This window comes from Carcharodon carcharias, chromosome 20, assembly GCF_017639515.1.
Source record: "Carcharodon carcharias isolate sCarCar2 chromosome 20, sCarCar2.pri, whole genome shotgun sequence".
NCBI classification, from domain to species: Eukaryota; Metazoa; Chordata; class Chondrichthyes; order Lamniformes; family Lamnidae; genus Carcharodon; species Carcharodon carcharias.
Window position 1 is genome coordinate 19,963,700 of NC_054486.1, and position 13,371 is coordinate 19,977,070.

Here is a 13,371-nt window from a genome sequence, read left to right on the forward strand (position 1 = left end):
TATTCACAGCACACTGTTACTTCTTCAAAGAACTCCAATAAATTTGTTAAACATGATTTCCCTTTCACAAAACCATGCTGACTGTTCCCGATTATGTTGAGCTTCTTTAAATGCCCAGCTATAACCTGCTTAATGATTGATTCTAACACCTGCCCCATGATAGACGTCGAGCTAACTTTTTTCTGCATCCCTCCCTTCTTGAATAGAGGTGTTATATTTGTTACTTTACAATTCCTTGACAATGGCAGTTGTGAAATTCCACAGAAGAGTGTTGTTTAGACATGTCCATTGAAGGGAGACATAATCCAATTTGGGACCTTCCAGAAAGCTTGCTAGACTGTTGAAGTTGCAAAAGGCAGACGATCCATCAGCAGCCATCTTGCAGTTCATCAGGGCCCATTTTAAAATGAATACAACTTATTTTTAAAATTGTAATATCGTCATGCCTGGACTGGCATGATACACGTCATCCTTATATATATTTTGTCACGCCCTGCTAAGAATGTTTTCTTAATGCCTACTCTTTTCTGTCTCTTGCCTGCAAAACAATCTATGTCACAAGGTAACCTCCAATTCTGTGCACTTTTGTATTTGCAATTCATCTCTTGAAAGAATCTTTTGAAGTGTAGTCTGGAAGTCTGTATAGACAACATTTATAGAATGCTCCTTATCTATCATGTTAATGATCTCCTTAAAAAGTTCAACTTTAATTCGTCTGACATGCCCCATATCACAAATCCATGATGACTCCTTGATCAGTGCATAATTGCCCAAGTGCTCAATCATTCTAACTCAAATATATCGGTCAAAGAAATGCAGGGTCGAAGATGTTTTGATACTATGTGTAATCATACATTAGCCATTCCGACCAGGATAAGTTGCCCATTTGTTATGAGTGCATGCAGAAAATCGTGTTTTTCACTGCCTTGGAGAATGTTTTTTTTTTCAAATATTCAGTACACAATCGCCAAATCATGTTATAAGCTGTAGTTGTTGAAATTTGTAGGATATTGCACAACAATAGAAAACATGTCCTTATCAATTGCTATTGAGAAGCCTAGGATGCAGTCCAAGAACAGGTAATTTCAGGGTTGAAAAGAGCAATGTAGATGAACTAGATATGGTCATTCAAAAGGGAAGGATGTAATGTTCTCACTAATTGTGCATCTGTATTGTATTTGTGAAATACATTTTTTTTGATTTGAAGAAAAACCTATAAACTCATTCAAGTGACAACAAGATCAGTTTTAATTGATTCACTCCTCAGTGGCCAATAAAAACATGATCCTCTTTGAAAATACTTTTTTCCATCATGCTTTATCTTTAAGCTAAAGTGTTATGGTGAATGTCTTACAATTTGTGCTGTGATTCTTGAGAGGTTTCTAAGCATGGAAGGTTGGGCCTTTGGTTCAGGTTTTATTTGAAGTGCAAATGCAGTAAAGCTAAAACACACCAGCGGTCTGAACTACTTCCAAATATTTGAAAGCTCTGCTGTTGCCAGAGAGGCCTTGTCCTCATTTCCATATTAAATGAGTTTCTTATTACATGCAATGTTCTCATGTTCTTCCTTTTTCTTTCTCTCTTTTCTCTTCTCTGACCCACCATCTGTTCTGTCTGCAAAAGCCTGTCATTATCATGTGCATCAAATTGCAGTGTGTTTGACAGGATATAGTTTAGCTCTGAAGATTCATGGTAATTGTGATGACAATAATGAATGTGAAACCGCCCATCCCCCTGCTGCGTATCCATGGCCATCAAAGTAACTCCTGTAACACCCAGGAACTAATGACGCAAGTTTATTTTTTAAACTGGGTTGAACATCAGTGAACTTGGGCATAATCAACAGTGTCATCCGTTAACTTGTACTTCTGACACTGAAATCCAGCAAAGTGTTTGCATTTTCGCTTTCTTTTCTTATAAAAGTCATTTGTGTTTTCAACCATCTGACCTGTTACATTGCTGAGCTGCACTATTTTTCTAATTAAATGCATTGGGCTTGGCTCTGATCTTCAAATCCCATTCTGTAGCTGTAGATTATGAATCTTGTATTGTGGTTCCTAAGTGTTCATCGTTATGGTTGGTGAATCAGATACCTACAGGGGGTGCCCCAATGGTTTGAGCCCAAGGCACACTGAAGCATTTTTCATGAAAGAAAGTGAAGTTTCATATATGTCCTGGCAAGGGGTCTACATCCAGCATTTGCAGTTTTGGTTCCTTTATGTCTCTTGGCACTTCATATTTTTTTCTGTAGAATTTACCAGTTCATAAAAAAAATTGACCCTTGATAATATGCAAAGATGAAGTTGAGTGAAAGGTGTGTTTCCTTTCCACTTCCACCAATTTGTACTCGTGTGATGAGCATTGCATGTACCGCTAGCAATATCCAATTCAAGTTCACTTTATTGTCCACATGGAAATTAATTTTGGGTACATTGCCTGTTCATTCAAAATTTACATATAAATAAATAATGACAAAAAGAAAGAAAATTACCCTATCACAGAGATCCAACTTTAATTAAAACCTATTTAAACAAAACTCTCCCAATCAGTGAGTCCCCATCATGAGTAAAAAAAAAAACAAAAAAACTGCGGATGCTGGAAATCCAAAACAAAAACAGAATTACCTGGAAAAACTCAGCAGGTCTGGCAGCATCGGCGGAGAAGAAAAGAGTTGACGTTTCGAGTCCTCATGACCCTTCGACAGAACTTGAGTTCGAGTCCAGGAAAGAGCTGAAATATAAGCTGGTTTAAGGTGTGTGTGTGGGGGGGCGGAGAGATAGAGAGACAGAGAGGTGGAGGGGGTTGGTGTGGTTGTAGCGACAAACAAGCAGTGATAGAAGCAGATCATCAAAAGATGTCAACAACAATAGTACAATAGAACACATAGGTGTTAAAGTTAAAGTTGGTGATATTATCTAAACGAATGTGCTAATTAAGAATGGATGGTAGGGCACTCAAGGTATAGCTCTAGTGGGTTTTTTTTTATTTTATATAATGGAAATAGGTGGGAAAAGGAAAATCTTTATAATTTATTGGGAAAAAAAAAGGGGGGAAAACAGAAAGGGGGTGGGGATGGGGGAGGGGACTCACGACCTAAAGTTGTTGAATTCAATATTCAGTCCGGAAGGCTGTAAAGTCCCTAGTCGGAAGATGAGGTGTTGTTCCTCCAGTTTGCGTTGGGCTTCACTGGAACAATGCAGCAAGCCAAGGACAGACATGTGGGCAAGAGAGCAGGGTGGAGTGTTAAAATGGCAAGCGACAGGGAGGTTTGGGTCATTCTTGCGGACAGACCGCAGGTGTTCTGCAAAGCGGTCGCCCAGTTTACATTTGGTCTCTCCAATGTAGAGGAGACCACATTGGGAGCAACGAATGCAGTAGACTAAGTTGGGGGAAATGCAAGTGAAATGCTGCTTCACTTGAAAGGAGTGTTTGGGTCCTTGGACGGTGAGGAGAGAGGAAGTGAAGGGGCAGGTGTTGCATCTTTTGCGTGGGCAAGGGGTTGTGCCATAGGAGGGGGTTGAGGAGTAGGGGGTGATGGAGGAGTGGACCAGGGTGTCCCGGAGGGAGCGATCCCTACGGAATGCCGATAATGGGGGTGAAGGGAAGATGTGTTTGGTAGTGGCATCATGCTGGAGTTGGCGGAAATGGCGGAGGATGATCCTTTGAATGCGGAGGCTGGTGGGGTGATAAGTGAGGACAAGGGGGACCCTATCATGTTTCTGGGAGGGAGGAGAAGGAGTGAGGGCGGATGCGCGGGAGATGGGCCGGACACGGTTGAGGGCCCTGTCAACGACCGTGGGTGGAAAACCTCGGTTAAGGAAGAAGGAGGACATGTCAGAGGAACTGTTTTTGAATGTAGCATCATCGGAACAGATGCGACGGAGGCGAAGGAACTGAGAGAATGGGATGGAGTCCTTACAGGAAGTGGGGTGTGAGGAGCTGTAGTCGAGATAGCTGTGGGTGTCGGTGGGTTTGTAATGGATATTGGTGGACAGTCTATCACCAGAGATTGAGACAGAGAGGTCAAGGAAGGGAAGGGAAGTGTCAGAGATGGACCACGTGAAAATGATGGAGGGGTGGAGATTGGAAGCAAAATTAATAAATTTTTCCAAGTCCTGACGAGAGCATGAAGCAGCACCAAAGTAATCATCGATGTACCGGAGAAAGAGTTGTGGAAGGGGGCCGGAGTAGGACTGCAACAAGGAATGTTCCACATACCCCATAAAGAGACAGGCATAGCTGGGGCCCATGCGGGTACCCATAGCCACACCTTTTATTTGGAGGAAGTGAGAGGAGTTGAAGGAGAAATTGTTCAGCGTGAGAACAAGTTCAGCCAGACGGAGGAGAGTAGTGGTGGATGGGGATTGTTCGGGCCTCTGTTCGAGGAAGAAGCTAAGGGCCCTCAGACCATCCTGGTGGGGGATGGAGGTGTAGAGGGATTGGACGTCCATGGTGAAGAGGAAGCGGTAGGGGCCAGGGAACTGGAAATTGTTGATGTGACGTAAGGTGTCAGAGGAATCACGGATGTAGGTGGGAAGGGACTGGACAAGGTGAGAGAGAAGGGAGTCAAGATAACGAGAAATGAGTTCTGTGGGGCAGGAGCAAGCTGAGACGATCGGTCTACCGGGGCAGTTCTGTTTGTGGATTTTGGGTAGGAGATAGAAGTGGGCCGTCCGAGGTTGGGCAACTATCAGGTTGGAAGCTGTGGGAGGGAGATCCCCAGAGGAGATGAGGTCAGTGACAGTCCTGGAAACAGTGGCTTGATGTTCAGTGGTGGGGTCATGGTCCAGGGAGAGGTAGGAGGAAGTGTCTGCGAGTTGACGCTCAGCCTCCGCGTGGTAGAGGTCAGTGCGCCAGACAACAACAGCACCACCCTTGTCAGCGGGTTTGATGACAATGTCAGGGTTGGACCTGAGAGAATGGAGTGCAGTAAGTTCAGAGAGAGACAGGTTAGAATGGGTGAGAGGAGCAGAGAAATTGAGACGACTAATGTCGCGCCGACAGTTCTCAATGAAAAGATCGAGAGAAGGTAAGAATCCAGAGGGAGGGGTCCAGGTGGAGGGAGAATATTGAAGATGGGTAAAAGGATCCGTTGAACTGGGAGAGGACTCCTGCCCAAAGAAGTGAGCCCAGAGACGAAGACGGCGGAAGAAGAGTTCAGTATCATGCCGAGCCCGAAATTCATTGAGGTGAGGGCGTAAGGGTATGAAACTAAGTCCTTTGCTGAGCACTGAACGTTCAGCATCGGAGAGGGGAAGGTCAGGGGGTATAGTGAATACACGGCTGGGGCTGGGATTGGAAGATGGGGTGGGGACGGAGGGACAGGCAGGGGTGGAGGGTCCTAGATGGGTGTTGGTGTCGATGAGTTGTTGGAGCTTGCGTTCCTTAGCACTTGAGAGAAAGAGAAAAAGTTTCTTGTTGAGGCGTCGGATGAGCCGAAGGATAAAATGAAACTGGGGGCACGCGCAGCTTTGAAAAAGGGTACGGCGGTGCTGCTGGAGGGAGAGGTCGAGTGTGTTCATATGGCGGCGCATGGCACTGAGAGTGGATTTCAGAATGTGACGGGAACAGCAGTCCGAGAAACGTTTTATGTCCCGGAGATACCTGTAATCCTGGGTGGGTTCGAAACATGACATCATTCATCCAATTCCTTTTAAAAGCCTTTATAGAGAAGGGCACAAACAAGTTCAGGAATCCATATCTCCTGCTTCTGAGGGATTGTATCCTTTTCCCTGAATATATCCAACAGTGAGACTGAAACAAGGGGTGATTCTGGATGCTCGTGACAGTTGTTACTTTGTTTTAATTCTTTGAGAATAGATTTTGTCAAGAAAGATCAGCTCATCAAGTACCCTTTCTGCCTAGTTCAGTAATCTCTGTACCCTTAGAATTTGATTTTCTGAGCCCACAGTACCAGGAGAGACATCCAAAAAGGTTAGCACTCTCAACTACAGCCGTATAGAAGAGTCTCATGATTGTTGGATCTAGTCAAAAGGATTTTAATTTTCTGAGCCCTAAATTTACCATAAAGAAGCTATTAACACCTGATCCAGGACTGAAACAAGGGCTGTTTGGCACTTTTCTGATTTTTACTATCAAGGGAAATGGGTCGTCTCAAAAATTATCTCTCAAAGAATAAAACTCATATCAATTCACTAATTCAGTGTTATTATTGCACATAGTTCTCATACTATGGGTTGAGTAGAATTGTTGCTTTCAGCATTGAATTGATATAAGTTTTTAATTTTGTATTGGGATAATTAAATGTCACGCAATTCGGCATTAAACATGTTGACTAACTTCCCAGCAATGATAAACCAAAAGACACTAAGTACTAAATACCAAAATGTTATTTATCCTGCTCTGAGCCTCATACCCAGTGATGGTCTCTGCTTGGAGAACACACAGGGTAATTCTGCAGTTTCAGGGTTTGCTTAGCATACTTGTTCCACTCCAAGTTTAGGGATGGTGCCCTTTAAAAGACTCTTACAATAGCCACATAAGGTTCAGCATACTGTTTAGGGTTTCTACATACCACCACTAGTTGGTTTTGGCTGGTTGTTCCTGCTGAGTGGTGTGGGCACCTTCACAGTACTCGTACACGATAGCAAAATGTATAAAACTTCAGCAAAAAGAGCTAGCCATTATATTAGGGAGGGCGGTTTACATTCCTCACTCCGAAGTTTGACATGTTAAATGACGCATAGCGTTGGAAACAGTGGTCAGACTTGTGTTCTAAAGTCTCTTTCTCAATAATAGCTTTGTGCTGGGTAGGAGCTTCCATGCTTGGAGATCTAGTTTGCCTGCCTCTCATCCCCACCACTTCTGTCTCTCTAGCGGTAGAACTAATCAGGGTACCTTGGCCTTCCACACATTAACAAAGAACATTTTGGGGATATAGGAATATGGGATTAAAGAGAAGAGGTGACTGCCTCACTATTTCAGCTCATTATTGGCCTAATAATACATCCCAATATCTGATATGCTTCACTCACTTCCACCAAATATTGCTACAATCTATTCAATTTGTCAACCTGGAGCTCACCAGATCTCTTTCCATTTAAGTATTACTCCTTTCAGGGATGCTTCATCCCAGTGAGTAAAGCTTTTGCATTTCTTTACATTGATTCTCATCTGTCACCAGTTGGTGCATTTGGGCACTCTGCAAGTCTGCAGCTGTGAAATATCATTAAAACGCATTTTTAATCAAGGTTGTTTGTTTAAAAAAGTTCAGTGAAAACAGCTGATGGTTTTTTTAAACTATTTTTTTCCTCAATAGTTCAGTAATGTGTTTACGAAATGTTAAAGGCCAGAATTGAGGAAAAACCGGAGCAACTTAGGCTGACAGGAAAACCTGAAATAAAAACAGAAACTAAGAGCAGCGGATTAGTACATAGGCTACAATACAAATAATTACCAAGTTTGAAAATGTATCAATTGTTACAATCCCCATAGAGACCGATAGCTTTTTAAAAAGAAAGGGATCCTCATGAAGCCAATGGAATGAAAATGGCTGGACAGGCTATCACTTTTACTAAAGCAAACCAACATAATTCAAACATTAGTTAACAGGCAAAGGATATTTCAAGAAGAGGTAAGTTTAATTTTAAGTAGCCAGTAGAACAAAGATACATCCTGAGTAGTTACAAGTGCTTGCTTTACTTTCCATACTAATGTGGTACCATGTGCAATCTCTCAGACTTTCTAACTCTGCCTCTGCCATGTAGGATCTCTCATTTCCTACTCTATCATTTCAGCCCTTGAGTCACATTCGCTAGTAACCTTATTCCATCTGAAGCCCTCAGCATTCCTCCTTCCCCACACCCCGCTTGCCAAAACACTGCTACTACCAACATGGTGCACATTTATGAACCCTTTCTCATTCTGGTTAAGGCAGCCCTGATGGTGCAGAATCCACAGAGACTCCCTTCTCTTGACACCTTTATGCATTTTGGCAGGCTCTGGCAACATTGAAACAGCAGCAATTGGTCTTGTCCAATTCACAATCCTTTGTGATTCCTGTCTTTAGCTATCTGTCCTTTTCAGCTGTATAACGTATGCAGTAACACAGCCCCTGCTGTATTCTCAGATACCTCCTTCACCACAAGGATCTGTATGAAAATTGCCAAACCGAAAACTTCCATTCGGAGAAAGCCTTGCTTTTTTCCCTCAAATTCTCAGTGGGTTTTGAACTACCAAACAGAAACACAGGCTGAAACTTAATTTCAATTAACTTTCTGTTTACCCTTTGCCATATGGATGAACAGCAAAGTAACAGCCTCAAGTTGCGTGGGCATTTCTTGGAACCTAATTTTCATAATCAAGTAACCCAATTAACCCTCTTTCTGAATACTCTCTTATTCCCCATGGCCTTTAAGGGGACATCATCCCAAAAGAAAATACAGGCTTTCCCAAAGCACGATACATTTAATGATTATTCCACCACGCATTCAATTTTCTTTAAATGCTGCAGTGAACGGACATTTTAATTCTTAGTTTCTTCATTTGATGTCAGTAAGAAAAAAAAACAGATAAATCCCAAAAACCAAGAAAAAAATCCTCCCTGAAATCTATCTGCATGGCAATGTGGCACACCTGGGATGTCACAGATAGAGACTGAATAATTTAAACCCCTTATGGAGACAACTGTAGACATCTTGTCTCCACTAAGACTCAGAAAAGGGCCATCTATTGTTTAATGTTTTCCCACTTCCAACTCTGACCTTATTAAATAAACACAGGCTACCCTTTGGCAATTACTTTAGGCCCTGTTTACCAGCTTCCCACCAAGGGTTTTCATTCATCTTACATTTATCAATTCAATCCCCAAACTAAAAGTTATACTCCTAAAACATATGAATCATGAATTTCGACGTTTTCGCTACAATGGACCCAAATCAAGATACAATTCTAAAGTGGGTTGGGGGTATATGTGATGTGTGCGTTTCACTAGAATGTGAATGCTGCAAACATTTAACTTTTATTGCAAATCAAGTTGTCTTCAAAAAAAAAATAAACTATAAGTAATTTTTGAAATGAAGCCAGAGTTTGTTTCAGTTCACAGAATACATGTGGATACTCACACTGAGCTACGTTGACAAGTCTGGTCATTTGAACTGTACCACCTGTTGATTAATTACAGAGGGTTTCAACTGACTTCACTCTGGCTTAAAATGGAACCTGGAAGACCTGTGATGTTTACTTTGAAAATTACACAATTCGTTTTAAATTCTTGTTGAAAACTGATGATGGCTGTGGTCCTCCAAATGGTTGTAATTGCACTTTCAGGTAATGTAATTAATGGAATCATTGGAAAATGCGTACAGCTGCAGCTTTCTGTGTAGTGTTTTTGTAAATCCCAGAATGGCAAATTAGCTCAAATTCTCACATCTCAGAAAAGCGCAACAAACAATTTTGCAACATTATGACGACTTTTCCAAAACTACACACGCAGAAGAATATTTCACATTAGGAATGCTTGTACACTCTACCACTGCAGGAAACAATGTGTTGGGGTTCCACTGTACCCACAAGATTGCAAGATAAAATGTGAATGAATGATGGGTGGAATTTTCTTTTTATTTGGAAACGTAGAAACAACAGTCCATTCAACCTTACCTATTCAGTAGCAGGTAAGGAACCAACATCCCACACTGATTGCGGGCAGTAAAGGCATAGGGTTTATCATTATTGTTGCTTGACTGGACTGCAGTGTGTGCTTGTCTACATGCTGCTCTGATTTACCTGACCAGGAATGGGCAAGCATTTGAATGGACTATCTGAAAGGTGTTTGATGCTTGTTGTTTCTCCACCTTTAGAACAAAAATTCACATTCGTTAAATACTCTTTATCTCTCAATCTTGTGGAACCCCAACACATTGCTTTGTTGCAGTGGTAGGATGTGCATTCTTTTCTATCGCAAAATATTCTTCCGTATGTGTATTTGTTTGGAAAAGTAAGCATGATGAGGTTGAAGAATTCCTTTTGTTGTACTTTTACATGAAGAGAGTTTGAGCCAATTTCCTGTTCTGGGATTTACTACATAAAACTGCTGCTCTACACATTTGCAAAAGATTCCATTAATTACAGCATTTGAAATTGCAATTTCAGTTGTTTGTGGGACCACAGCCATAATCAGTTTTCAAGATGAATTCAAAATGAACTGTATAAATTTCAAAGTAGAAATTATAGCTCTTCTGGGTTCCATTTTAAGCCACTGTGAAGTCAGTTGAAACCCTCTGTAATTAATATTTGGCCTGTTTGTAAATAGCAGGAGAACTCCTTCTCTGCTTTATAAAAAGTATCGAAATTATGTTTTCAGAACCAACCTGGCACATCCCATCTGTGTCGAAGGTAACATCTGCACTTCGAGATAGCCCCAACGGGAGGCTGATGAGACAGGACGTTGTAGTAGGCCACATTTCTCCCAACAAACATGGACAGGTAAATAAATTAAAAATCTATCGCACACTTGTTCTGCATTTGCTGGTGTTAATGGTCTTGATATCCAGAATGAAGTCTCAGTGCTTGACATGTTCAATCGTTAACCTGCAGCTTATAATAGAGGATTACTGGAAAACCTTATTCTGGTTTCAAGGTGACTTGTTCAATTAGGTGCGTAATCAAGCAAAAGCAGCCTTTAAAGAAGATGAAGAATTGCATTAGAGAAAACTGCTCAACGTTTTTTTTTTGGGCACCCCTGTTCAGTCTAAACCTTAAGTGCCGTATAACTTATTAATCGAGGCGTACAGAAAGAGTGACGATGTGGTTGTGTGTTTTTGCTTCTAGTCCTTGACACTCATTTCCAGTTAAAGAACTCTGGGGGCAGATTTTGCCCTGGGTGGGGTGGGAGCGGTCGGGAAGCTGATCGCTGCTCACGACCTGGACCAGTCTGCGATTTCACACTGCCTCTGTGTGTCTGTGTGTGTGTGTGTGTCTATGTGTGTGTCTATGTGTGTGTCTATGTGTGTGTCTATGTGTATGTGTGTGTCTATGTGTGTGTGTGTGTGTGTGTGTCTATGTGTGTGTGTGTCTGTGTGTGTGTGTGTCTGTGTGTGTGTGTGTGTGTGTGTGTCTGTGTGTGTGTGTGTGTCTGTGTGTGTGTGTGTGTCTGTGTGTGTGTGTGTGTGTGTGTGTGTCTATGTGTGTGTGTGTGTCTGTGTGTGTGTGTGTCTATGTGTGTGTGTGTGTGTGTGTGTGTGTGTGTCTATGTGTGTGTGTGTGTGTGTCTATGTGTGTGTGGGTTTGGGGGGGTGGTGGGTGATGAATGGGCCAGGCGCAGACTTCATGCATGCGCAAGCGAACGCTTCATAATTTCCATGAGGCACAGAGCTACCTCAGGGAGATGAAGAGTTGTTTTTTTTTAAAAAAAAGTAATAAAACATGTCCCCTCATGTGACTCTCTGTCTGACTCAATCACATGAGCAGGGACTTGTTATTAATTCAAATTTAAAACTTTATTTTATTTTCATTTGCTTTTGGAAAACTCAGCCCTGCCTGTGAATGAGGTTTCCAAAAAAAAAAAATGCAACGGCCACTTGGCCTTTTCGCCTGTCCTCCAACCTTTAGGTTGGACAGATAGCAAAAAATCTAAGCTAATTGATTATTTAATGGCCTTAACAGGCCTTTCAATTGTCAACGGGCCCACTGCCAACTCCAGCGTGCACCTGCCAGCTGAACTATCGCGTGTCGGCACGCTCAGCTGACATCAACACGCATCATTTCATGCTCGAGCGGGTCGGGCACATGCCCAACCGCCAAGTGAAATTTTCTGCCCTGGGGACCAAAAATCTCAGCTTAGATTCTGCTCCAGCCATTGACGTGGCATAATGGGGAGGAGGGGTACTGAGAAGGAGTTGGACACAGTTAAAAGGGACCCTGAACCCACAGTGACAGAGATGGTTTTTCTTTCAGAAGAGAGGAGGCGGGCAGGGAAAGCGGTTGAGGGGAAGCTCTCCAGAAGGCAAACGTGTGGTGATTACTTATCACGCGACTGAAGATGTGTAAACTTGGAGAAGTGGAGGATTGTAGGCTGGGGTGCATGGTTGGAATCGTGTAATCCTTGAGTGCTAAAAGATCTTTCAAGATATGTCCACTTTCAAACAGGTGTTATATAGAATTTCTGTGAATTTAAGAAAAAAAGAGTCCAGCAAAAAAAAAATCTGAAGAGATAGGCAAAATGATGAGACAGCACCTTCAGATACTAAAATGAAAAATGTCTTAAGGGGTTAAATGCTTCCAAAATTAAATTTTTTTTTTATTATTTTCAGTTACAATTGCTTCCCCTCTCTCACTTCCCCTCTCCAGCTGCACCCCCCCCCCCCCCCCCCCCACCTCATAAAGTTCATGGAGACCTCGATAGCTAACTTTTGCATGCCTAAATAATATTAGATGTCAAACAAAAGCATTTGAGTACATGCCTCATTGGGTTTCTTAGTCAGGCTCCATTAACCTGTGGCAGTTTATGAAAAATTGGTGTTTTCACATGGTCATGTCAGTCATTAAGATATTTCTGTGGGAGCAATTTTTTAAACTCACTTCCTTGTGCTACTGAAAAAAAAAGTTAGCAGTTGTGTAGCCACAGCCATGTGCTGTTCACAGGGTAAACGTAACATGGCCCGAAAGGGTCACGGTAAGGTTCTGTGTTTAATGTGAGGAATATATTCACCATGTCGAACGTGGCACGTGGTCACTGTCACCACTTTTTTTATGGAGTCTGGTCAGTGCAGAATTGGTCAGGCACAGTGGTTTGTGTGGATCAGATATATGGACCACAAATTCACTGAGACATCAGGGATCCCTGCCGCCGCCGCCGCCCCCCCCCCCCCCATATCTCAAGATTTATTGTCATAGAGTCACAGTTGTAGAATGATAGAATGATTACAGCACAGAAAGAGGCCAATTCAGCCCATTGAGTCTATGCCAGGTATCTGTAGAGCAAGCCAGTCAGCCCCATTCCCCTTCTTGATTTCTGTAGCCCGGCAAGTTTATTTCCCTAAAGAGCTCATCAAGTTTCCTTTTGAAATCATTGATTATTTCCACTTACTCCATCCTCAAAGGCGGCGCATTCCAGGTTATTACCATTCATTGTGTAAAAAAAGCTCACTTATGGATGTAATCTGAATGAGAGGTGTTGTTTTATACACTGCTGAAACATTCCTTGAGCATATCTATGTTTAATTCATTGCTGTTTACCATCAGCATCTGAAGCACATTCAGTGCTGATCAGTTTTGTTGATGATTTCCAACGACAACCTATCCTGTATGAACTGTATCTGTTGCTCCAGATGAAGTTTTGAGATGTCGTCTTAATTGCTAGTTATCTGAATCTTGAAATTCCTGTCCGAGCAGCTCCTCTACGTTGGGCAATTT

General features: G+C 42.2%; 1 protein-coding gene across 10 annotated transcripts in view; it reads left to right on the forward strand.

Annotated features, from left to right (window-relative positions):
- Positions 1-13,371, forward strand: part of sipa1l1 (signal-induced proliferation-associated 1 like 1) — a 383,121-nt gene that overhangs the window by 319,304 nt on the left and 50,446 nt on the right. For all 10 annotated transcript variants that reach the window (XM_041214398.1, XM_041214403.1, XM_041214397.1 and 7 more), the window contains one exon: positions 10,322-10,443. In XM_041214398.1, coding sequence (XP_041070332.1) covers positions 10,322-10,443 — 122 coding nt within the window. The remainder of the gene's footprint in view (positions 1-10,321; positions 10,444-13,371) is intronic.